Source organism: Rhinoraja longicauda, chromosome 16 (genome assembly GCF_053455715.1).
Source record: "Rhinoraja longicauda isolate Sanriku21f chromosome 16, sRhiLon1.1, whole genome shotgun sequence".
Taxonomy (NCBI): domain Eukaryota; kingdom Metazoa; phylum Chordata; class Chondrichthyes; order Rajiformes; family Arhynchobatidae; genus Rhinoraja; species Rhinoraja longicauda.
This window is the reverse complement of record NC_135968.1, coordinates 32,273,697-32,301,185: the sequence shown is the minus strand read 5'-3', so window position 1 is coordinate 32,301,185 and position 27,489 is coordinate 32,273,697. Positions and strand designations below refer to the sequence as shown.

At 41.0% G+C, this 27,489-nt stretch overlaps 1 protein-coding gene across 1 annotated transcript; it reads right to left on the bottom strand.

The window, feature by feature from the left end:
* Positions 1–228: 228 nt before the first annotated feature.
* On the bottom strand, positions 229–27,171 carry bub3 (BUB3 mitotic checkpoint protein). Its single transcript, XM_078412856.1, has 7 exons — positions 27,035–27,171; positions 18,105–18,299; positions 13,716–13,785; positions 10,892–11,043; positions 5,877–6,035; positions 3,827–4,004; positions 229–1,081 (listed from the first exon to the last, which is right to left on the bottom strand). Exons 2-7 carry the CDS (start codon positions 18,297–18,299, stop codon positions 861–863), a joined length of 975 nt encoding a protein of 324 aa, XP_078268982.1. The 5' UTR covers positions 27,035–27,171; the 3' UTR covers positions 229–860.
* Between the last annotated feature and the right edge of the window lie 318 nt (positions 27,172–27,489).

The window sequence follows — 27,489 nt, the reverse complement described above, 5'->3', positions numbered from 1 at the left end:
CTGTATACTAGCTCTAGTTGTGCAAAGAATTTATCAAAAATTTCCCCCTAAAAAGCCTCAATGTGGGCATGAAGCTTTCAATCAGTATGCATCAGACAAGGTGCCAATGATTTTGTTTTATATTTTGAGATCCTCCTGTGTCAGCCGATATCATATAAAAATCAACATTTAATAGCAAGTAATACAGTTCTCTCCCAAAGTTAATCATATTTTATATAAATGCCTTTATTGAATTTTAAACAAAGTTTAAACAAAGTTTAAAATAATGCATACAAGTGAACTTCAACAGAATTGTAAACTTACATCAATTACATAAACAGTTTTATTTACAGACAATGGTTATAAACTGTAGATTATGGTAGATAAAAGATGGTCATCTTTTCGACCATTTGCCAAAAAAATTCAGATTGAAATTCTGTTGAACCTTTAGCTAGACCAAGAATCCGCATATCAGAGCAGTTAAAATATGCCATACATTTTTATTTTTAATTGCTCTTTGACAGATTATCACTGCTGAAAAGTTGCAGATCTCAATATTAAAATCTTCCATAATTGAATAATGTTACACTGAAAAATGAGAAAATCTCTAATGTAAAAGAGCAAATGTTTGTTGATTTACGCAGCATTGCATAAAAAAAGACACATTTGACATGCTGTCTGAGAAAACAAGTAGGCACATTTTTATCAATATGACGTCTATCATCCAAAGGATATTGAAAGCTTGGGAGAACAAGATAAAATCAATACTAGCTCTGCAAGCAACTGTTATCTACTCAACATCAATTTCATTCGTGAAATTAGAAAAATTAATAAATGTTTGAACAAATGGTCGAAAGGATAAAAGCCAGCTGAGGAGAAACTCACTTGGGCTTTGTTTCCGCATCTGTCACTTGCCGAATATAGATACTGTCTTCAGGGTGTTCTATTTCACCTTTTTCATACATGTATGATGATGCTATTGCAATAGCAGAGCCATCGTTGCTGAAGGCAAGTGATGCAATACTGGTTGGGTAACGGTGGAACTGACACAATCTTTTCTTATTGAAAGGATCCCAGATATTCACAAATCCATCAGAGCCACCTGTATTTTTAAAAAAAAGTGTTTACTGGAATTTACTGCAACATTCTTTGCCCTTAAAACACAGCTTTAAATATTGTCTTAATTTGAGTCACCATGAAGGAGGTACAGTTTTCAATACATTTAAACGGACAATATATTATGTATATATGAACTCCAGCCGTCCATCATTTAGTCTTATTTTAAATCAAATCAGTTATAACATTTAAAAGACATTTGAACATGTACATGGATAGGAAAGGTTGGCAAATGGCAACTAGGATTAAGTTAGATGGTGCTTATTGATCGACAGACGAGTTGGGAGTCAAAGAATCTGTTTTTGTGCTGTACGACTCTAAACAAAAGGTGTAACAGACAGCAACAGTGGTTGAATAAAAGAGATGAAAGACTCCAGCTTGCAAAGATGAAAAATTTATGTCACACCCTTGCAGTTCACTTTTCAATGTAAACAATGCACCTGCAGGCTTTTGACTGTTGAATGGGAGAGCAGACTTATTTCTAAAATATATATTTCTAGGAATTGTTTTTGGTATCAATTTGAGACTAAGAACTCATTCTGTAGTTTATATTCTTTAGATCAGGGATAAAAAAAGCCTTAAAATAAGCTTCTTAAACAGATAATGGCAATGCAGCAAACATCAACAAGGCCTTATCTATTAACAATTTAGACGAGGGAATTAAATGTAACATCTCCAAGTTTGCAGAGACACAAAGCTGGGTGGCAGTGTGAGCTGCGAAGAGGATGCTATAAGGCTACAGGGTGACTTGGATAGATTGAGTGAGTGGGCAGATGCAGTATAATGTGGATAAATGTGAAGTTATCCACTTTCGTGGCAAGAACAAGGCAGATTATTATCTGAATGGTGTCAGATTAGGATAAGGGGAGGTGCAACAAGACCTGGGTGTCCTTGTACATCAGTCACTGAAAGTAAGCATGCAGTGAAGAAAGCAAATGGCATATTGGCCTTCATAGCCGGAGGATTTGAATAGAGGAGCAAGGAGGTCCTACTGCAGTTGTACAGGGCCCTGGTGAGACCACACCTGGAGCATTGTGTGCAGGTTTGATGTCCTAATTTGAAGGACATTCTTGCTATTGAGGGAGTGCAACATAGGTTCACCAGGTTAGTTCCTGGGATGGCAGGACTGACATGGGATGAAAGAATGGGTCGACTGGGCTTGTATTTGCTGGAATTTAGATGGATGAGAGGGGGTCTTATAGAAACATAAAATTCTTAAAGGAGTGGACAGGCTAGATGCAGGAAAAATGTTCCCCATGTTGGGAGAGTCCAGAACCAGGGGTCACAGTTTAAGAATAAAGGGTAGGCCATTTGGGACTGAGATGAGAAAAACATTTTCACGCGGAGAGTTGTAAATTTGTGGAATTCTTTGCCATAGAAAGCAATGGAGGCCAATTCACTGGATGTTTTCACGAGAGTTTAGATTTAGCTCTTGGGGCTAAAGTAATCGAGGGATACGAGGGAAAAAGCATGAACGGGGTACTGATTTTACATGATCAGCCATGATCATGTTGAACGGCTGTGCTGGCTCAAAGGGCCGAATGGCCTACTCCTGCACCTATTTTCTATGTTTCTAAAAACATTTGCTTACCATTGATTGCTAAATTGTGCCAAAAAACAGCAGCATTACTGGCTTGATTTAATGTAAGATTTTGCTCCAGCATTATTAAACGTGATTTAGTGCTAATATATCTAAATTGAATTATTAATCATTTTAAATAACTGAAAATTAAAAACTGCCATTTTCTGGTTACATTGCTAGTCAGTTTGAGGAAAATAAAAATAATTCAAAAGCTTTTAAACATGTCTAATAATGTCCTTGAAGCACAAACAGCTTCATTGATCATGTCTATTCTGAAGGTTCTTCAAATTGAAATATGAATTGTTTCTCTTCACACAGCTGCTGCCTGGCCTGCTGAATGTCTCCAGCACTTGATTTTATTTCAGATTTCCAGCACCTGCAGTTAGCATTTTCTTTTTATTCTCTGGCTTCCAAAAACAAAACTCAAAACCTCTAATTTATCTTGTTTCCAGGCTTCCAGAAGATTGAGGAACTTTCAAAATACACTATCACCGCTGTTTCAGGCAGTTCAAAAACCCATTTAAGATTGGCTGTGTTTTCTGGCGCAGCAAGACAGCGGCTCTACCAGTTGTGCCAATGGCTAGATTGTTTACATTTTACATCTTGGAGTTGAAATGTTTCCAAATAACTTCAAATAGGCATTATTTCTAAAAAATCAGAAAATACAAGTCTGGGTTATTGTAATTAATAACAAAATTGAACACGTGGTAATTTGACATGTCAAATACCCTTTGGACAACAGATTCAAAATCCTGGTAACCATTCCATCACTTGAACCTCGGTTAGCTGGTATTTGAAGAAAGCAAAGCATATATATATATATATATATATATATATATATATATATATGATAGAAAGTAAACCTACAAGTTACAACGTTTCCAGTTTACAAGTTAAATCAATTCTGCCGTGAATCCTTTAATATAAAGAGAAACTAGCAGGGGAGTCAAGGAAAAAAAAGAATCTGACCTGGGCAAATAAAAGTCTTCATAAAAAAATACTTATGTATTGAGATTTTACTGGTATAAAAGTTAACTGCATGCTTTTTTTAACCAAGCACAATCAATCTAAAATTTGAATCTTGGGGCCAAAATAATAGAACACATTTTAGCAACATTCATTAACATAGCAATATTTAGTTATATCTACCTGTGGCAAATGTATTGTGGACACTGTGGAATGAAATGGCATTGACTGGATAGATTTGTTCAAGGTTGTTCTCTTTCAATCGATGACATTTAAAAGCATATTTTTTCTTCTGTACTTCTGGGTTAGGATCAAGGTACTCCACAGCAACTCTTCCTTCAATTGAACTAAGAACATAGCCCTAATAAGGAGAAAATTAAACAAATTCATAAATTACACATTACAGTATAAATTTAAAACTTCTCATTAATCAAAAGCTGATCCTCCCAAAGTCTTATAATTTCAAGAAAAGGCAAGAGATGTTATTCATAATTTAATTCACCTGTAACTGTACATAACTTACTCTGAAAAAAGAAATATTGGAAATACAGAGAATAGACTTTATCCATAAAGTGCAAGCAAGCAGAGAAGAACTGCTGCATTTTGAGCTTGAAGCTTTGTTCACTTTCATGCACACATCTGTTAAGTACCCCTCCTCTTACTATTTGGTGCCCTATACCACATTTAAAAAGGTCTATTGGATCATGGAATCACCTACAACATTGATTTAGGTAGACCTCGAATTCCATTCTGCTGCTATAGTTATGAAACAATGCATAGTTTTATACAAATATATAAATCTCGAATTCTACCATTTAGCACAATAACAGTTAGACTGGCTTTCACTGTTACATTTGTTCATGTTTTATATTAGAGGAAACTTCACCCATTCCCTCTCTCATAGATGCTGCCTGACCTGCTGAGTTACTCCAGCATTTTGTGATATCACAAATACATTGGAATTCATTTGGAAGAATCTATTGAAAAAAAAATTAAGAGTAACAATTGATCTTTTACAAGATATAGGAGGATGATGAGATAGCCAAAGGAAATGCAAATTACATCTTTAGTGTAGGTAGTAAAATGCTAGACTGCACAAAACTTAGTTACATTTGCATATGAAAATTCTTTCAAGCTCTGGTTCTCTCCCTGAGATTGTTTACTTTGGATGAAAGGAGACTTGATGGGATATTTAACGTAAGTGTACAAAATAATGAAAACTTGAAGGCAAATAATGAGGATCTATTTTAGTTAGCAAAGACATCAGTAACTGAGGGACACTGATGAAAATTGATTTGTAGGAGTACAGGAGTTGAGAATTTTTTCTCACTTAACAAGAGATGGAAATCTGGAAGTCAGTCACTTGATTGATTGGAATCAGAGATCATCCTATTTAAAATGTAACCGAAAGAGCACCCGAGCTGGTGTAACCTACAGATTAATCAACTGAGCGCCAACAAGAGTGAAGAACACATCTTAAACTGGCAAAGATAGGGATGAATGGCCTCCTCCTGTGCTATTTTCTACAGGCTTCATGGTAAGATCCCATAGTAAAAGAACTAGTTAGGGATGCATTAATTAGCATAGAGCAATGCAAAAAAAGAACACGCGTTTCTTGGAGCTTGCTTGATTATTTAGTTTGGTTTGTTTGGGCTAGGTTCTAGCCAGGTAATAGAATATTAAGGGAATCTGGAGTAGCTTAGGTAGTTATAGAAGCTGCTGGATACAATGATTTTAAATGGCTCAAAGGACAGCACAGTGGTAGAGCTGCGGCCTTCAGCGCCAGAGATCCGGGTTAGATCCCAACAGGTTTGTACATTCTCCCTGTGACTATGGGTTTTCTCCAGGTGCTCTGGTTTCTTCCCACACTCCAAATCCATTCAGGTTTGTAGGTTAAATGCGTAGGAAGGAACTGCAGATGCTGGTTTAAACCGAAGATAGACATCCATTCCTTCTCTCCAGAGATGCTGCTGGCCGGGGCTGAGTTACTCCAGCTTTGTGTGTCTCAGGTTTGTAGGTTAATTGGCTTTGATAAAATTGTAAATTGTCCATAATGTTTAGGATATTGCTAGTGTATGGAGTGGTCGCCGGCCAGCATGAACTCGGTGGGCCGAAGAGATACAGTGTAGCTGTTTCTCATTCTTTAAGAATGTTTCAGTGTACATTCAACTTATAATATTACAGAACAATTAAGTTAAACTCAAACAAGGAATGGCACTGTTATGAATATTACCTGTTTATTTGGAAATGCTTTAATGCAGCGGGTCTGATACTTCAGACTAGATTCTCTTCTCTGCTGAACATAGCCCATGTTCCTTAAGTCCCACACCAGTACACGACGGCTAGCTGTTCCAACAATTAGACGATCTCCAGACACAGAAAGTGTGTACACCTAAAATAGAGGAGAAGGGGAAGATGCAAAGAAGCTCAATGGTTGTCTTTTCAAATTACTAAGTGCAACAAACATGAATTATGCTTTGACGTTTTATGCTGGGTAAATACAAGCACTCAGCACAGTAGAACAGTCTGGCATGATTTTTATTTTATATTGGTGGCAGCCATCTTAAGCTGATAAGCTTTTGCAAGTCAACCAATAAAAAAATCAGCACATTAAACAAACTATACTTGATAGTTTAAACTCAAATTAGTGTACTCCATTCAAAAAATGCAGGACACAAAAGTCTGAAGAGCAACTTGTAAAATTAGGAACTGAAATGAACCCGTGTTTAAAAAAACCATTTAAAGTGACATTGGTATTCAGCACACAAAAATTGCAAACCTATCCTTTAAGCAATCATATGGTCCATTTATAATTTTTTTTCATTAAAACAGTAGCTAAAATATTTTTTGAGTGCTTAAGATTTTTGATGTATATGCAGCTTGCTAAAAAAAAGTAAACAAAAACAAATTCAACATACATGCCTTTAATTGGCAAACTTAAAGATCAAGTTGGGCATTGTGTTTGGCCATAGTCATGGGTGTACAGGAACTAGAGCAGAAGACCGAGTACACAACCCGGAGGATCACCAATGTTGAACGTCAGGGTGGAGGGAATGTCATGACCTATTCTAAACTACTGAAATCTGCCTGCGAGGAAGTCTAGAAGCAAGTTGTCAATGAATGCCCCAACGCCAAGGAGTTTAGATACAAACTTATTCAGCATTAAGATATTGAAGGCCGAGCTGTAATTAATGAATAACATCCTGACAAAGGTGTTCTTATTGCCAAGGTGATCCTTATGTGCTATATTTTCCATTCCATTTCCATTTTATGACTTCAAGTGGGAGCAGGATCGCAACACAAGTGATAGTTAGTTTAATGATATTTACAGTGCAATTTCTTGGAGATTAATATGTTTTCCTTAATGACCCTTAACTTTACATTTCTCCTGGAAGATTGCATAGTTGATGGGACAGTTGCATTTTGGGCCTCATGGCAAGCAATTAGCTTGACAAGCCAGATGATCTGCTCCTAGCCAGAAATGTTATACATCTGTGCAGTAAGACGCAAAATCCTACAATTTAGAGGGATATATCTGCCATCAGATTACATAAAAACCACACAAGGTAGTACATCTGCTCTCCAGAGGCAACCACAGCACTTTCTCAGCAAATACGTTTTAAACACAACATCCTCATGCCCTATCCTTAATGTCTCTTTCTGACTTTTTCCATTCCACTCGGTGTTGGAACCTTCCTCACTCAAAGGACTAATCAAAAGGTGCTCAAGACCACCTTAATTTTATATTTGCGAGAAACTACACCAATGCAAGTATTCTCAGAGCACACTTAATTGGATCAGAATACTGCTCTTCAGTTTGCATTAACAAATCCAGTTAGACCTAGTCCAGGAATAATTTCTTTTTAAGAAATTATTTTTAAGAAACTCCACTTTATAAGAGAGGGAGAGAGAAAACAGGAAATTATAGACCAGTTAGTCTGACATTAGTGGTGGGGAAGATGCTGGAGTCAATTATAAAAGACGAAATTGCGGAGCATTTAGAAAGCAGTAACAGGATCGTTCCGAGTCAGCATGGGGAAGCTGAAGGGGAAATCATGCTTGACTAATCTTCTGGATTTTTTTGAGGATGTAACTAGGAAAATTGACTGGGGAGAGCCGGTGGATGTGGTATACCTCGACTTTCAGAAAGCCTTCGACAAGGTCCCACATAAGAGATTAATGGGCAAATTTGGAGCACATGGTATTGGAGGTAGGGTACTGACATGGATAGAAAATTGGTTGACAGACAGGAAGCAAAGAGTGGGGATAAATGGGTCCCTTTCAGAATGGCAGGCAGTGACTAGTGGGGTACCGCAAAGCTCGGTGCTGGGACAACAGCTATTTACAATATACATCAATGACTTGGATGAAGGGATTAAAAGTACCATTAGCAAATTTGCAGATGATACAAAGCTGGATGGCAGTGTGAACTGCGAGGAAGATGCTATGAGGTTGCAGGGTGACTTGGACAGGTTGTGTGAGTGGGCGGATGCATGGCAGATGCAGTTTAATGTGGATAAGTGTGAGGTTATCCACTTCGGTGGTCAGAATAGGAAGGCAGATTATTATCTGAATGGTGTCAAGTTAGGAAAAGGGGACGTACAACGAGATCTGGGTGTCCTTGTGCATCAGTCACTGAAAGGAAGCATGCAGGTACAGCAGGCAGTGAAGAAAGCCAATGGAATGTTGGCCTTCATAACAAGAGGAGTTGAGTATAGGAGCAAAGAGGTCCTTCTGCAGTTGTACAGGGCCCGAGTGAGACCGCACCTGGAGTACTGTGTGCAGTTTTGGTCTCCAAATTTGAGGAAGGATATTCTTGTTATTGAGGGCGGCAGCGTAGCTTTACTACGTTAATTCCCGGAATGGCGGGACTGACATATGTTGAAAGACTGGAGCGACTAGGCTTGTATACACTGGAATTTAGAAGGATGAGAGGGGATCTTATCGAAACATATAAGATTATTAAGGGGTTGGACACGTTAGAGGCAGGAAACATGTCCCCAATGTTGGGGGAGTCCAGAACCAGGGGCCACAGTTTAAGAATAAGGGGTAGGCCATTTAGAACGGAGATGAGGAAAAACTTTTTCAGTCAGAGAGTTGTGAATCTGTGGAATTCTCTGCCTCAGAAGGCAGTGGAGGCCAATTTTCTCAATGCATTCAAGAGAGAGCTAGATAGAGCTCTTAAGGAGAGCGGAGTCAGGGGGTATGGGGAGAAGGCAGGAACGGGGTACTGATTGAGAATGATCAGCCATGATCACATTGAATGGCGGTGCTGGCTCGAAGGGCCGAATGGCCTACTCCTGCACCTATTGTCTAATACCAACATTTAAAAGACTGAAACTGCATAATTCACTTAGTTAAGATGAAAAGCCAATGACTGTCTTTTTAAGATATATTCACACATATATTAGCAGTTAGAAAATTAATTTTCCTGAATTTAAGCTGATAATTTAAACTGTTGATACAAATTCTATGTAATGCACATGCTTCTTTGAAATACTGGTTGTCAGGTATTTTCCGCATTGCAAGTTTGATATTCCCAACTCCTACGTGCTCATCAATCAATTGATAGAGTTGATAGGTCATGCAGATTCTGCCAGTCTACTCTGTGCACACATTCATCAGGAATAGTATTACTCAATCAGATAAAAAACCTGATGCCATAATGAATCCCAGTGAACCAATAAACAGTTTCATCGACAATGCCTGTCTGTTCCACTCCATTCTGTCACAGATTCATCACTGGCTCTTGGAACCTAACACGCTATAAATCATACCTTCATTCACCACAACCCATTTTCGCTAAACAAAGATAAAATAAAAAATTAGGTTAAGAGTAATGGAATAGTTTCATGGCCAGTTATTAGATATTGCAATAAATCATGTTGTAATCGGGTGCTTCAAGCAGGTGGTTAACTTCTCAACATGTTATAACCATTATAACTACAAGACTTAACCATATACTACAACATGCAAAAGGTGAAAATTACTTGTGAACATTTGAAAATGCATCTGCACTGGTAACATTTACCATTTCCTTGTTTCCCTGATGTCCTAAAATAAATAAACTATATATAATGAGACTCAACTTGGATTTCACCTAAATTGTCCCTCTCAAAGATAAAGACATTTACCAACTCACTAGAATGCCAAAAAAAAGAGAATATTTTTAGGTCCAATAAACTTCTTCAGCACCAAGGAAAGCCAATCTTATCTTTGTTCATGGTGGATGCTTTCTGCATTCTTGGGCATCTGCTCTATTTTCAGCTTTGCCGTTGAAACTACAGGCATTTTAACCCATAAGCAACCTTTTTCCTCAGAATCAAAACTTTAGACAAGGAACTGCAGATGCTGGCTTTCAAAAAACAAGTGCTGGAGTAACTGAACAGATTAGGAGCATCTCTGGCGAACAAGGATAGGTAACATTTCAGGTTGGGAGTCAAGTAGAGCCTCAATCTGAAATGTCACCCATCCATATTTTCTAGAGATGCTGCCCAAACCAAAATTACCTCATTCTAAAAACAGACTCAAGTTACCAATTTGGCAAACTTTTTACACTTGAAAATGGGAATATAGCAAAATTATACTTATTACTTGATGCAAAGACATGTATAACATTCAATATACCAAGTAAAATGTGCCTTCATTCTAAACAAAACTTTATATAGTTGCAGTAGATTATTTAGTCTCTTAAGCTAGTTTGGCCACTCAATACATTACTGGCGATCACTAACATTGTCATATTATATCCCCCGAGATGCTGCCTGACCTGCTGTGTTACTCCAGCATTTTGTGAATAAATCAATTTGTACCAGCATCTGCAGTTATTTTCTTATACATATTATATCTATGATCCCTAATTTGGCAAAAACTGGTGTTAAAAATGTCTATTAATCATGCCACAATACCTATTTAGGTGACAAATGTTTTAGATTTTCTTCACCGTGCAAGGAGGAATACTTTCTGTCATCATCCCCGTTGAAATTAGATCCAATTTCAAAATATGTCTCTGTTCTGAATACAGAGGACAAAATTTGTCAAACGTGCCAATTCATTTAACATTAAATTATTTAACAAAATCATGCATTTATTTTCTGTATCTAGGGAATATTCATCTTTGGATCAGAACAGAGATTTATAAAGAATAACAATCCATCTTGCACCTCTAAAATCAAGATTTAAAATAACAATCAACCATTGAGACAACTTTTATCTAAAACATTATTTTAAAACAAGAGTACTACATACCCTTTCTGGCTGTGCAAATGTCCCAGCATTGCAAGGTGTTCTAGGATCCCACAGCTTGACTGTTTGATCCCAACTTCCAGTGACCATTACGTTCACTTCTGGACAGTATTCAACGCAACGAATTGAAGCATCATGGGAACCCACAATAGATTCTATTTTAAAAAACAGCAAGATTCATATCAGGAAAACACTGTTTCTCCCTCGTTACAAACTGTGACTATTTTATTGTAAAGAAAAGTAAACCATAAAACCTAATTGTAATATGGATCACATTCTAACAGTTATTGGAATAGACCCATCTAATAGTACAAGATACAGCATTCAATTTTCCCATCTGCACTGGAAATAGAGTTATATACCATGGGATTTCAAAAAACCAAAACTAATACAAATTAGTCTTCTGATATTTTTCACCCATTGAATGAATGAATGTATATTGGCCAAGTCTGCAAATACAAGGAATGTGCCTTGGTGCTCCGCTCACAAATGACAACACAAACATACAGTTAACAATTAAGAATAAAGCATAACCACATCAAAACAATAAGGATACAACATTAGGGTCTAAACGTGTGGGTGAAAATAAACAGGAGCCAAAAAGAGATTACAGACTTTGGTTTTTGAGTAGAACTATCACTAGTGTGGCTGCTTCGACAGTCCTCCAGAGGGAAGTGCTTCGGAGTTTGTGGCCAGGGTGAGAGGGGTCAGAGATGATCTTGCCCGCTCGCTTCCTGGCCCTTGCAGTGTACAGTTCGTCAATGGGAGGAAGGTTGCAGCCAACAACCTTCTCAGCTGTGCGAACGATCCGTTGCAGCCTCTGGATGTCGTGCTTGGTGGCCGAGCCAAACCAGACCATGATGGAGAAGGTGAGAACCTTCAAGCTGCTGATGCAAGCAAGTATTCTTATTCACAATTTGTTTGGCCATCAGGGCAGCCCAGTTGCACAGCAGTGGAGTTGCTGCCTTACAATGCCAGGGTCCCAGGTTAAATCCTGACTACGGGTGCTGTCTGAACAAAATTTGTATGTTCTCCCTGTGACCACGTGGCTTTTCTCCAGTACTCTGGTTTCCACCCACATTCCAAAGACATGCAGGTCTGTACCTTAATTGGCTTCTGTAAATTGTCCCTAGTTTCTAGGATAGAACTAGAGTATGGGTGATCGTTGGTCGGCAGTCTTGGTAGGCCAAAGGGCCCATTTCCACGCTCTCTCTAAAACTCAAACAAGTGGTAAATAAGAATTGCATTGCTTATAGTTCATTGGTTAGATCTGGAATTTAATTCAACTGAGCTGAATAGTTTTTTGCTCAAGGATTCCTTCTCTGTGATACTTATGATAAAGAATATCATATGACTATCATTAAATCAATTTAAATCAAACTCATTCAAGGAGCATCCAGTTTCACCTGTCTGAAGAAGGGTCTCAACCCAAAATGTCACCCATTCCTTCTCTCCAGAGATGCTGCCTGTCCCGCTGGGTTACTCCAAGTTTTTGTGTCTATCTTCGGCTTAAACCAGCATCTGCAGTTCCTTCTTATACATCTTTCACACTTATAAAGCACAGTACTGGGGTTCAAATGAAATAATCACCCCAACTACCTGCAAGGCTGCTTATACAGTGACAGTTACTGTCATACGTTATAGCGACATGCTGATAAGCGACTCTTCTCGCAACTTCATCTCTACTTCAGCAGAGGAATTTTATCACCATACCACATGTTTTTTTCCCAGTAAGCCAGAATAGTCAGGGAAATATAGGCAATATATGCCTTTAATGCCAATTTTTAATGAAATCAGAACAAAAATTTATGTTTATGAACCAAATATAGACTAGATGGCATAGCTCTAAAGGATGTACAAGAAGAGAAATCTGGCTATAAATGTTCATAAATCTTTGGAAATCCCAGGTTGCCAATGGGGAGAACGGGTAGAATCCCTGCAGGTAGGAAGGTTGAGAGTTATAACTCAGCATTTGTAACATATCAGTTTGGCCAAAAATTGAGTATTACGCCCCAACAGCACTTCTAACAGAGATGTGAATACTCTAGGAAGTACAGAATATTTACAAGAATGATTCCAGGAACATTGATTTCAACTATGGGAGTCAGAATGCAAAAGTAGAGGAGCTCTACCTGGAGCAAATAAGTCTAAGAGTTGGCTTTAAATAAGCTTAAGAGAGAAAAGTTATTCCATTAGTGATCACAGAGATGGGTGATTGAGGCTGGTGGGAAAGAAGTGTATGCAAGGATATTTTACAGCTTAAAATGATCTGCAACTTACTGCCTGCAAGGGTGGTTGGAATAGTCAAACAGGCCAAAAGAGAATGCAAAAGAAAGGTGCTGGAAATGTTTCAATTCCAAACTTCAAACTGCTGGAGGTGTTTAAGATGAAGATGTATGTAGCAAAATTGCTCCTCAATCACGAAGAAATGCATTATTAAGGACCTAGAACAATGTGCCAGAGGCACGTTTATATTCAAAAAAATAAAACTTTAAAATACAGGTATGTCCGAGACTAGAATGTATTGCCGAAAAGACACTATTGACCCCAGGAATAGGCTAGACAACTGATTGAAGTAAAGGGAAGGAGTGAGTAAAATGTTCACAATATTAAGGCTTATGGTTTACATTGAGTAAACACAATATTTGGGACAAGCAGACCAACAGTATCCCCAAAAGTTATATAAAGAGGAAAGTTACTTAAAGTCCTTAAATTAATGTAACTGGCGATCTGGTGCAATAATTTGTTTGAACTATAGACAGAGACCTGCAAAAGTGTATTCTATCACATCACGAACCTCAATCTGTTTAACATAAACAGTTCTCACCATGGTCAGTGTTTAAATCACGCATTTTCAGTGATTGATCCAATCCGCCACTCCACGCATGCGTTGGATCCTATTTAAAAGGAGATTCAAATGAATAATGATTGCATGAACAGGTGCTAGAATTCCAAACTAAAAAAATACTGGAAATTCTTAAGAATTCAGGGAAGTCGGGGATGAGAGGAAAAGTTAACAATTCAGGTCAATAACATTTCAATATAACAAGGAAATCCAACATGATTAAAGCTACAAACAAGGGGAAGAGGTGGAGAGAACAAAACAGAATCTATGATAGGCTGGAGATTAAGGGAATGAATAAATAAAGGTGGTATCGGTGATATCACCTGAGGGAGCAATTGTTGATCATTGTTGATGCTTATGGAGATGCTAATAAAAGATGAAAGAGGGTTGGAGTATTAAAGAACACTGAAATGGAAATATATTGCCAATGCTCGATAGGTGAAATTAAGCAATGTTGAAATACTCAGAAGGTACGGCAGTACCTCTGAAGAAAAGAAAACAGTTAACATTTTTGTTTGAGGAATTGATAAATGAATAACTTGAATTAAATTGAATCCTGCAGGCTGTAATAAGCATAAAATATAAAATGATGCGACAAACCAAAAGGCTAGAAAGAAGAGTGAAGAATTAAAGTGGGATAAAGTAGTAAAATGACAAATAATAGTGCAGGAACACTTGACATCAATTACGCATTGTTTTGTAAAGATGGTCATCCAATCTGACCGATTTTTCCAATGCAAAATAAGCTATATCATGAGCAGAGAATGTATGCATTAAATTGGAAGTATTGCCAATGATTCACTGTGTCACTTATAGGACCGTTTTGGTTCCAGAATGGTGGGAAGAAAAGAGGTAAAGAAGCAGGTGTTACATCTCCTGCAACTGCAATGGAAAGTTGGTGATGAACGTTAGCAGATAGTAGTTTGCAGTGTTAGTAGAGATAGAACCACTGAGTCGTAGAGGGAACACTCATGAGAATGGCAATATGGGAGGCAAGATTATCAGTTTGGAGATAGTAGGGAAGAGGTTTATCCACTGAACACTATGATGAGATGGCAAGAACAAGGGGAACCCTATCCTTTTTGTGAGTGACTGAACAGGAAGCAGAAACAAACACAGGAAATGGAACAAACACAGTTGAGACTTCAAAACCATAACTAAGGAAAAGATATCACAGAAACACTAATATGGAAGGTGTCATGATTAGATGAGATATTGCAAAGCTGCAGAAAATCATGAAAATTGAATAGTCTTACAAGAGATAGTAGCATAGAGCTCCCCTTCTCATTATTTACCATCCCTAATATCTACCCTTTCACCCAATTATCCTCTAATTTCTACCATCTCCATCTAGGTTTCACAATCAGACATGTTCTCCCTCTCTTTTAAACATTCCTTGGAGGCAATTCGCTCCACAACTCAAGCAGCGCAGTAGTGCCGCTACAAGGGACTGTCTCACAATGGCATTGACCAAGTTGAATTCGAATCCTAAGCGTGTCTGCATGGAGTTTGCATCTTCTCCCCAGGACAGCGAGGGTTCTTCCAGGTGCTCTGGTTCCCTCGCACACCTCGAAGATGTGCAAATTAGAAGATTGAATCGTCAATTGCAAATATCTTAATGTGTAGGCAAGCGCTAGAATCTGGGGGGATTTGATGAGAATGTCAGGAGAATAAAAATTGTATTATTGTGCGATTGACCCAAGCGAGGTTGATGAGAGGTGCAGACTCCCTGGGCCAAAAGGGCAATTTCAGTGCTGTATCGCTCTGACTTACTCTTCCATTTCCAAAAAAAAACCAATTCCTCTTTCATCACAAATTTTCCCAACTACAGGAGAAACAGTTGCCCTCTTATCCCCTCCTTCCGACCATCTAGGAATCAAACTCTCATCTAGACAAAGGAAAAGGTGGATATTCCCAATTCAATGAAACACGTTTACTATTCTTGACATAGTACCATCTAAAATAAGCCAATTGCAGTTTGAGCAATTGCTTCTATCTAGTTGGTGTGGACTACCAGGCTTCCAGTCTTAACTGGAATATTGTTTTAATTCTCTATCCCACTCACTCTAGGATCTCCATCGTCAACTTCCTACAATTCACCAACAATCTCAGTATGTTGGAGGGCATGTAGATGCGGCCTGGCCCGCTGAGTATTTTCAGCATTTGTTGTGGGTTTCTAACATCTGCAACATTTTGTACCTTACATTTCCAGTCGTTTTCTCTCCAGTAACTGCCTGATCTATTGAGTATTCCCTGCCTCTGCTTTTTATTTAGTATTCAAACTAATTGGATAATAAAGTACCAAGATCCATGCTTTTGATTTTAAAAGTTCTGTACTTTTTAAAATGTGCCTACCTCAATTTAACTAAAACACTATAAATACAGAATGTCACTTTTATGACATTCTTGTAAAGGATTCAATGAATACCTGCTATTTATCCTTAACATTTTTGCTCATCCCCTGCTAATTCATGCATTAAGAATTCAAAAACAATGATTAGTATTTAAATTACTGTTCCTAATGCTGCACTCAAAATAATTGGTCAAGAATTGCAAAGCGTTCCATTCGTTGTTGAAGCCATATTTCAAGCACACCATTTGTTCCAAATATTATTAAAAGTTGTGGCCTATTGTAGGACCAAATTTTAATGTCACGTGGATGTCAGCTACAGGGAGACACACGGGGAATTAAATTAATCTGATTCTCCGAAGGGATAAATGGCCAAAATCAGAGAGAATAGCACAGAACACAAAGGAATGGAAGAAAATGAGATGTGAACCTGCACCATTCCAGAAAAAATGTAACTAATTTGCCCCTCCACGTAACTTACTCCTATCACAAATTGTATATGTTTACATCACCCTATTAAGTACCAAGACCAAATATCTGTTACTTCATTATCAAACAAGAGGCAGAGGATGCAAAATGGAATTGCAGAAGTATTTAAACTGTAGTTATATCAAAAATGCAAGCATTCTTCACAATAATTTAAATTTCCACGGCATAAACAAGTACTGACTGGAGATGAATTAGCATGACAGCTGTATGTGCGAGAATAATGCATAATCCTTTTAGGCAAAGCACCAAAGCTCCTAGATTGCAAAAGCAATACGGTACAAATGAACAATATATTCAAAGATTGTGTGCTAGTCACATAACTAATTGTTGTCATGCGGGTTACTTCATAGCTTACATGCATAGGGCGTTTATCAGAGCTGTAGACATGCAGTTTGTAGACAACCAAATTGATGCATGGGACATCTCCCCTTCACTCCCCGAGGCTAGATATTTAAAGAATTGATCAAGTACAAAATATGTCAGAAAGTAAACAATCAATGAATGATATTGAAAGCAGTAAGCAGAATTAGAATGGATATATACCAGAAGGAAGTTTAAAGTAGAACGTTATCCAACCATAAAATGAAAATCAAACTACAAAAGCTAGAAATCTGAAATAAAAACAAAAAAAGAGCTAAAATCATTGAACCTGTCAGTCAGAACTTCTGACGGCTCTGACCTGAAATGTGAACTCTTGTTTCCCTTTCCACAGAAGCAGTCTAACCTGATGAGTGTTTTTCAGCATTTTATTTGTTTCCATATTGTACCTTGACAATTCCAGGTTACTTTACAAGCAAGCAATTAAATACATCCCTACCTTAACTAAACTTCAAAATATGCAAGAGCATTAAAACCGATTTGTAGGTCGCTGACTCTCACAAATGCAAATATGATAACTAGAAATCCTTTTTCTCACTGAGATATAAATTCCATGATTCCAGGGTTAATCCCATAAACTATCTCAAGTGTAATAAGATCTTTTTACTGCTACCCAAGAGAGTGATTATAATTTAACATCTCATCCAAATAAAAGACCTCTAACAATGGAAATCTACAGGTCCATTTTTGTGTTCTAGTCTTTGTAAATATAGATTAAAAGAATTGGAAGGGAAATAATTCTCAAGTGCTCCTGATTCATGAAAATATGTATATTGGAATAATGAAAAACATGAAAAATAATTTGACGACAACAAGAAAAGATAATTTTGGAATATTGGTATAGTAAGGGTAGAATGATGAGATTGTGCCTCAAAGCTTGAACCTGTGATTTTAAAAGGAATTAGAAAAGCAGAACAAGAAAAATAACAGAAGGTAAAGATGATTGCAAAAAATGGAGCGGAGAATAAATCAAAAGTGTGGATTAAAATTACTAAATATGCAAATTTATTTACATTATACAAAATAAATGAACATGGTTGTTATCATGTGGCTTGAATGTTACCTCTTACAGGAAAGATCATCTTTTGCTCAATACTAATATATTTTCAAACTCTGGTAATCACAATTCATTTGCAAATTGAATAGCCTCTTACATGAAAAGCACAATCCAGGACAGCCCCCGAATGTTGGTATTTTAGCCGCATATTGTTCGATGTGATATCATACAAACGGACAGTGCTGTCCCAGGATGACACCAAGAGGAACTGTGAAGTGTTTGGGCTGAACTTAATAGCTGATATTCCATCCTCTGGACATTGGTTTAGTTTGAACTCATTTGAGCCAGTCATCTGAAAACAAAAAGATGAAATATCTCAATAAAAAGGTTTACTAAAACACGACAAACTAAGAAATTCAAGGAAGGAAATTATTACAGCTACCAAAATAGATTACTTCCCTTGAAGAAGAATTAAATAGTACTTTGGGGAAAACAGCAAAGACAGGGTTTGCAATCAAGACCATCGAATGCATTAGTGCTTTTCATTTTCTCATTGTAACAAACAGCGACCTTAATTAGACTCCCTTAAATAAGAGTTTGAGATGGACATAATTTTATATACAAGTGATCTTTAAAAAAACATCCATTCATCCATCCCTAAAACTCTCGGTTTGTTTGTGTGTTTATGTTTATGTGTGTACCATTCCTCTACACAGCCAAAACGGTACAGGACAACGCAACACATTTAGACCCACCCTACTCACCATTCCCCTGTGGTGTGAACAAACCCACTTTTGTCACTTTTAAAAAACAATTTACCTAATAAACTTTAATAAATGCCCCCCCCCCCCACAGGACCAGCACCCGTCCCGCGCCAACGTTCCCCGCCACACATTGCAGCCGAGCTGCATGAGACGCTTCCCGGGGCACTCCCCGCCCGGCAATGGCTCCACGGTTGGGCCGAGGGGGGAGGGAGGGGAGTTTGGGGGGAAAGAGTGGGAGGGGGGGGAAGAGTGGGACGGGGGGGAGAGGAGGGGGTGCTGCACCAATGCAGGAGAGGTTTGTACCCAACGGGTCCACTTGGTCTAGTTAGGAATGAAAATGGAATATTTAACCCACCGCAATTGATGAGTGGAATAATGCTATGAAAATGTTAATTATCATGGTCAAATAAAATTTGTATTTGCTTAATATAATGTAATCAGAATATCATCTTTCCAGCAGCCTTTTGCTCAAGTATGTCTAATCTGAATGTTCTGAAGTACAGCGCTATAATAGTTTGCTTCGACTTGCTAAGTTGAATAGTCTGTTGCCGTGTCTGGCAGCTACATTATATGGATAAATTAACCAGTTCATTCAAGCACTCAGAAATTAATAAAATGCAACATTTCACATTATGTAAAATGATTAGAAGCACTCTGAACACGGTCATCTCCTGCTTAGGCCTACATCCAAAATTAATTAAAGCTGATAATATAGTTATTATATATATATATATGTATATATATATATACACATATATATTGATTGGTCCATAACCGAATATAATTTTCTTAATAAAGTGCAAGATAATTTTCTCAATAAAATTAACAAATCAGTTTTAAAAAGCTTCACATTATTTCCAATAGCTTGGCTTTTTGATAGATTGTGCACTTAATGTGTTTGCCATCTCAATTTTCCAACCCGTTCTGGTCTTCCATCCTACTCCAATAAAACAAGTTCTCACACCAGTCTGCATTAAGTGTTCAAATAATATTGAATTTTAACAGCTTTATCGCCCCTGAATTTTGCCCAGGCATCATGTTCTAGTAGAGAAAGTTGACTGTATTAGATGTCTGGATTTAGAAGGATATGAAGAATTGCAAGAAATGGATAATACAGCCAATATAATGTCGGGGGTTCAAGACTCTATATTTGCAGGCCAAGTCAAGACACATTTCCTAACTTCTGATATCATCAATAATGTTGCAGGCACATATTTTCTCTATTCCTGTCCCATTATTACCCTGTTTCGGCCTGCACCACGACTTAGTTTGTCACATAAATACTCCTGTACACCATTCTACCATTTATCTCTTCACGCCCCCCCCCCCCCCATGCATTTGCCTACCTCCTTACCCACCCCAAGATAAAAAATAATCTGCAAGGCTGCTCGTTCAGACATATTTCCCTTACAACCCTTCACAGGCAAGATGCTGTCACTTCCAGTTTTGGGAGCATCCATGAAAGGTTTCAATACCTCTGTCTTCTAGGCAAGTTATTTGATATAAACTCAATGATGGCTCACAAAATGCAGGAGTAACTCAGCAGGTCAGGCAACATCCAGGAGGGAGGGAATAGTGACGTTTTGGGTCGAGACCCTTCTTCAGACTGATGTCAGGGGACGACGACAAAGAAAGGATAAAGGTGAAGACAGGAAGACTGGGAGAACTGGGATGGGGAAGGGGAAGAGAGGGACAGAGGAACTATCTAAAGTTGGAGAAGTCAATGTTCATACCGCAGGGCTGCAAGCTGCCCAAGCATAATGAGGTGCTGTTCCTCCAATTTCCAGTGGGCCTCACTATGATACTGGAGGAGGCCCATGACAGAAAGGTCAGACTGGGAGTGAGAGGGGAAGTGCTGAGCAACCGGGAGATCAGGTTGGTTAAGGCGGACCGAGCGAAGGTGTTGGGCGAAACGATCGTCGAGTGTGCGTTTGGTCTCGCCAATTTTGAGAAGTTAATATCTGGAGTAGCGGATACAATAGATGAGGTTGGAGGAGGTGCAGGTGAACCTCTGTCTCACCTGGAAAGACTGTTTGGATCCTTGGATGGAGTTGAGGGGGGAGGTAAAGGGACAGGTGCTGCATCTCCTGCGGTTGCTGGGGAAAGTGCCCGGGGAGGGGGTGGTTTGGGTAGGAAGGGACGAGTGGACCAGAGCGTGACGGAGGGAACGATCTCTGCAGAACGCAGAAAGGGGAGGAGATGGGAAGATGTGGCCAGTAGTGGGATCCCGTTGGAGGTGACGGAAATGTTGGAGGATGATTTGTTGGATCCGCTGGCTGATGGGGAGGAAGGCGAGGACAAAGGGGATTCTGTCCTTGTTACGAATGGGGGGAGGGGAGCAAGAGCGGAGCTGCGGGATATAGAGGCCCTAGTGAGAGCCTCATCTATAATGGAAGAGTGGAAGCCCCGTTTCCTGAAGAATGAGGACATCTCTGATGCCCTAGTGTGAAATACCTCATCCCAGGCGCAGATGCAGCGTAGACGGAGGAATTGGGAGTAGGGGATAGACTTTTTGCAGGAGACAGGGTGGGAAGAAACGTAGTCCACATAGCTGTGGGAGTCAGTGGGTTTGTAGTAGATGTCAGTCACTTGTCTGTCTCCTGTGATGGAGATGGTGAGATCCAGAAACGGTAGGGAGATGTCGGAGATAGTCCAAATATATTTAAGAGCAGGATGGAAATTGGTGTGAAGTATGAAATGTATGTATCAATGATGGCTCAGTCATATATCTTTAAGCAAGAAATGAAACAATTCCTGATACATTATAACATCCTATTCCAAATCCAGTATCTGCAACCAATATCAAATCTTTTAATATAAAGAAAATCTAATTGATCTGCAATTTGTAAGTCCCCCAAAACATATACATTAGTCAAAATGTGGCAAAACCTCTCAACAGTATTATCACAAGTTCGGCCAAAATGCTCAAACTACTTGAGTTACCATTCAATACAGTCATTGCCAATCGATAAGGAAGATTGCTAAGGAAGATACAAACAATCTCCCAGATGTTCTAGTGGATGATCCTAGGGTGACGGAGGAACTGAAGGAAATTCACATTAGGCAGGAAATGGTGTTGGGTAGACTGATGGGACTGAAGGCTGATAAATCCCCAGGGCCTGATGGTCTGCATCCCACGGTACTTAAGGAGGTGGCTCTAGAAATTGTGGACGCATTGGTGATCTTTTTCCAATGTTCTATAGATTCAGGATCAGTTCCTGTGGATTGGAGAGTAGCTAATGTTATCCCACTTTTTAAGAAAGGAGGGTGAGAGAAAACGGGAAATTATAGACCAGTTAGTCTGACATCAGTGGTGGGCGAGTTGCTGGAGTTAATTATAAAAGACGAAATTGCAGAGCATTTGGATAGTAATAACAGGATCGTTCCAAGTCAGCATGGATTTACAAAGGGGAAATCATGCTTGACTAATCTTCTGGAATTTTTTGAGGATGTAACTAGGAAAATTGACAGGGGAGAGCCGGTGGAGTACCTCGACTTTCAGAAAGCCTTCGACAGCGTCCCACATAGGAGATTAGTGGGCAAAATTAGAGCACACTAGCCCAAGTGGACCCGTTGGGCCCAAATCTCTCCTGCATTGGTGCAGCACCCTCTTCCACCCCCCTCCCCACTTCCCTTTCCCACTCTCCATCCCCCTCAACCCCCCTTATCCACCCTCAACCCCCCTTATCCACCCTCCTCCCTCCCACCCCCCTTCCATCCCCCTCAACCGCCCTTATCGACCCTCCTCCCCTTCCCTCCCTCCCTCCAACCTCCCTCCCTCCAACCTCCCTCCCTCTCCCCTCCCTCTCCCTAGGAGATAGAGTTAAACTTTAAAATGTGAAACTTTAAAAATATAACACCAATTTCAATAAAACTACTTGCATTACCATTAAAGAGACGACGGGTAAGGTGGGCCTAAAATTGTCAAGCTATCGTGTACCGTTTTGGCTGTAAAGTGAACCCGTTGGGTCCAAACCTCTCCTGCATTGGTGCAGCACCGTCCTTCACCCCCCTTCACCCCCCCCCTCTCCCTTCACCCCCCCCTTCTCCCTTCACCCCCCCCTCTCCCTTCACCCCCCCCCTCTCCCTTCACCCCCCCTCTCCCTTCACCCCCCCCTCTCCCTTCACCCCCCCTCTCCCTTCACCCCCCCCTCTCCCTTCACCCCCCCCTCTCCCTTCACCCCCCCCTCTCCCTTCACCCCCCCCTCTCCCTTCACCCCCCCCTCCCTTCACACCCCCCTCTCCCTTCACACCCCCCTCTCCCTTCACCCCCCCCCTCCCTCCACCCCCTCCCTCCCTCCCTCCACCCCCCCCTCCCTCCACCCCCCCCCTCCCTCCACACCCCCCCCTCCCTCCCTTCAACCCCCTCTCCCTTCACCCCCCCTCTCCCTTCACCCCCCCCTCCCTTCACCCCCCCCCTTCACCCCCCCCTCTCTCTCCCTTCACCCCCCCACTCCCCCCTTCTCTCCTTTTAAACTTAAAATGTGAATAACTTTAAAAATATGACACCGATTTCAATAAAACTACTTGCATTATCACTAAAGTGACAATGGTAAGTAAGGTGGGCCTAAAAGTGTCACGCTATCGTGTACCGTTTTGGCTGAAGTTCAGTCACAAACAAGATAACAAACGAGAGTTTTGGTATATAGACGGTATTGGGGGTAGGGTACTGACATGGATAGAAAATTGGTTGGCAGACAGTAAGCAACGAGTGGGGATAAATGAGTCCCTTTCAGAATGGCAGGCAGTGACTAGTGGGGTACCGCAAGGCTCGGTGCTGGGACCGCAGCTATTTACAATATACATTAATGACTTGGATGAAGGGATTAAAAGTACCATTAGCAAATAAGTGTGAGGATATCCACTTTGGTGGTCAGAATAGGAAGGCAGATTATTATCTGAATGGTGTCAAGTTAGGAAAAGGGGACGTAAAACGAGATTTGGGTGTCCTAGTGCATCAGTCACTGAAAGGAAGCATGCAGGCACAGCAGGCAGTGAAGAAAGCCAATGGAATGTTGGCCTTCATAACAAGAGGAGTTGAGTATAGGAGCAAAGAGGTCCTTCTGCAGTTGTACAGGGCCCTAGTGAGACCACACCTGGAGTACTGCGTGCAGTTTTGGTCTCCAAATTTGAGGAAGGATATTCTTGCTATTGAGGTCGTGCAGCGTAGGTTTACAAGGTAAATTCCCAGAATGGTGGGACTGTCATATGTTGAAAGACTGGAGCGACTAGGTTTGTATACACTAGAATTTAGAAGGATGAGAGGGGATCTTATCGAAACATATGATTATTAAGGGGTTGGACACGCTAGAGGCAGGAAACATGTTCCCAATGTTGAGGGAGTCCAGAACCAGGGGCCACATTTTAAGAATAAGGGGTAAGCAATTTAGAACGGCGATGAGGAAAGACTTTTTCAGCCAGAGTTGTAAATCTGTGGAATTCTCTGCTTCAGAATGCAGTGGAGGCCAATTCTCTGAATGCATTCAAGAGAGAGCTAGATAGAGCTCTTAAGGATAGCGGAGTCAGGGGGTGTGGGGAGAAGGGTACTGATTGAGAATGATCAGCAATGATGACATTGAATGGTGGTGCTGGCTTGAAGGGCCAAATGGCCCAACTCCTATTGTCTATTGATGCTGGCCTCAAGTCTTCTTCTGTGCCAGCTCACAATTACGCTGAATTACTTGAAATATATATCTATGGCCACCTTAAGTACATCTAACGATCTGGCCTCCACTACCCACAGGGAATTCTAGATTCATTACCCTCAAGAAATTCCTACTCATCTCAGTTTTAAATCATAAGCTCATAAGATCATAAATGATAGGAGTAGAATTGGGCCATTCTGCTTATCAGGTCCACCCCGCCATTCAATAATGGCTGATCTATCACTCCTTCCTAACCCCATTCTCCTGCCTTCTGCCCATAATCTACCTCTGCCTTAAAAATATCCAGTGACTTGGCCTCCACAGCCTTCTATAGCAAAGAATTTCAGATATACCAATTTCTGACTAAAGAAATTCCCCCTCATCTACTTCCAAAAAGAGCATCCTTGGATTCCGAAGTCCCTTTGCACCTCCGATTTCTGAATTCTCTCCCCATTTTGAAAATAGTCTACGCCTTTATTCCTACTACCAAAATGCATCACTCCACACTTTGCCACACCATATTCCATCTGACACTTTTATGCCCAATCTCAAAACCTGTCCAAGTCTTTCTGCAGAGTTCCTGCTTTCCCTACACTACCTGCCCCTCCACCTATTTTCGTATCATCCACAAACGATCGCCGAGCCTGCGCTTGGTCTCGCCGATATACAGGAGTCCACACCTGGAACAGCAGAGATGAGGTTGGATGAAGTGCAAGGGAACCTCTGCCTCACCTGAAAAGACTGTCAGGGTCCTTGGAGGGGGGAGGTGTCGGGACTGGTGATGCTTCTCCTGTGGTTGCAGGGGAAAGTACCTTGGGAATGGGTGGTTTGGGTGGGAAGGGACGAGTTGACCAGGGAGTTGCGGAAGGAATGGTCTCTGCAGAAAGGGATGGAGATGGGAAGATGTGGCTAGTAGTTAGAGGAGGTAGTTGAGACAGGTACTATAACAACAATTAAGAGACTTTTGGACAGATACACAGATTGAAACGGCTTAGAGGGATATGGGCCAAACGCAGGAAGGTGGGACGAGCATAAATGGGGTACCTTGACTGGCATGGGTAAGTTGAGCCAAAGTGCCTGTTTCCATGCTGTAAAACATGTCAGGACAAAACCTGACAAATGATAGTTGGATACAGTTGAAGGTATTTATTTCACAAAATGCTGGAGTAACTCAGCAAGTCAGGCAGCATCTCAGGAGAGAAGGAGACCAATTCCTTCTCTCCTGAGATGCTGCCTGACCTGCTGAGTTACTTCAGCATTTTGTGAAATAAATACCTTCGATTTGTACCAGCATCTGCAATTATTTTCTTACACTACCTGTTGAATACAGTTGAGCGTATGTTCTTTTAGACTGATGGTTGGGCAAAGGCAGAGAGAAAGATGAAAAAAAAACAAAAAAGGAGAGGGATAAGGTGTGAAGCCAGAGGAAATAATCTGGATGGATGGGGAGTGAGGGATGGGCACAAATCCAAGTACCAAATTTAGGTCAGTTACCTAAAACAGGAGAATCCAATGTAAAATACAAGCTGTTGTGCCATCAGTTTGCGTGTGGCTTCTCTCTAGCACTGGAGGCAGCTCAGGACAGAGGGGTCAGTGTGGGAATGGGTGATAAAATGATTAGCAACCAGGAGGACCAACAAACCGATTCTACCCATTGGTCGTGCAACTGCAAAAGAGGTTACGTCGGGAACACCGAATGTAGTAGATACGCCTTAAGTGGCTAGACATACTGGCCATGGTTAAAAGCTTTGTGAACTGAACAAAAAAGGTGGGGATCTAAAGACAAAATCAGAAACGTGACCGACAATTTTGTTTGTTGACTTTACGGAGTTGCTGCTTTACAGCGAATGCAGCGCCGGAGACTCAGGTTCGATCCTGACTACGGGTGCTGCACTGTAAGGAGTTTGTACGTTCTCCCCGTGACCTGCGTGGGTTTTCTCCGAGATCTTCGGTTTCCTCCCACACTCCAAAGACGTACAGGTATGTAGGTTAATTGGCTTGGTAAATGTAAAAATTGTCCCTAGTGGGTGTAGGATAGTGTCATTGTACGGGGATCACTGGGCGGCACGGACTTGGAGGGCCGAAAAGGCCTGTTTCCGGCTGTATATATATGATATGATATGGAGCAGCCAGCGCGCACAGCGATTGCGGGCAATGACCTGCAGAAAGACACCAAGTATTGCAGGCCGGTAAAATGGCGGCCGCCACCAACTAGGGCTCCGACTATGACCGGGGCTCAAACCCCGCCGAACCCCACACCGCGAGGTCGCCCATCAAAGGCCCATTGCTGCCGCGAGGTGCTTGAGACACACACTTTCACCAAAAGTCACTACAAACATGGGGAGCCGACCCCACGGACAAGGCCCACACTGGCCGGAGCGGGGCCTGCAGTTCCGACGGGTGGCGGCGAGGAACTGGAGACCGGGGTTGGAGACTCTCTCCCCTCTCCTCCTCCTCCTCCTCCCTCCCCCGCCTGACCCTCCTGCCGCAGCTGTTTCGCCAAGCGGTTATGCCGGCCTCACTCCGCCACTCGGCGCCGGCGACCTCACTCCGCATCGGCCTCACTCGGCGCCGGCGACCTCACTCCGCCATCGGCCTCACTCGCCCACCTTCCTCCTCCGCCGGCCTCACTCGCCCACCTTCCTCCTCCGCCGCCCTCACTCGGCGCATCCACCTACCTCGCCGCTCCCCTTCTCCGCCGTAGCCCTTTTCAAATTCTAACTGAACGAAATCGAACGCCGATCCGATCCGATCCTCGCGCATGCGCGCTGCCGCCGCCGCTCCAGCTCCCGCCGCCGCCCGCAAGCCCTCCTCCTGATTGGACTGTTCGAAACTGGCGCGCGACGACGCTGCCCCGCGTCGATTCACCGGTCACGTCACCGTCAGCCGCGGGTCACCCAGCGTCGTTGACGTGACCCCTGCAGTTTGTGCAGAGAGGGGTTTTAATTCCTTAAAGCTGCACAACTTCAACAAGGGAAGTTGAAAATGACGGATAGGGTTGCATTCAAACACTTTTGTAAGGTAAAATGCATTACAGTTTTCTGTTTAGTACAGGAATACAAATTTGTAATGTTTTTGCAGCTTTGGAGGATTATAAAAGCGTAACATTTGTAGATCTGTAATACCAATACAG

What these genes read in the sequence shown, in the direction of transcription:
- bub3 (XM_078412856.1), bottom strand. Translation starts at nt 18,299, where the DNA reads ATGACTGGCTCAAATGAGTTCAAACTAAACCAATGTCCAGAGGATGGA. An exon ending in CATTTGCACAGCCAGAAAGG is followed by an intron (nt 6,036 to 10,891) that starts GTATGTAGTACT and finishes CCTCTATTTTAG; the next exon opens with GTGTACACACTTTCTGTGTC. An exon ending in CCACAATACATTTGCCACAG is followed by an intron (nt 1,082 to 3,826) that starts GTAGATATAACT and finishes TTAAAAATACAG; the next exon opens with GTGGCTCTGATGGATTTGTG.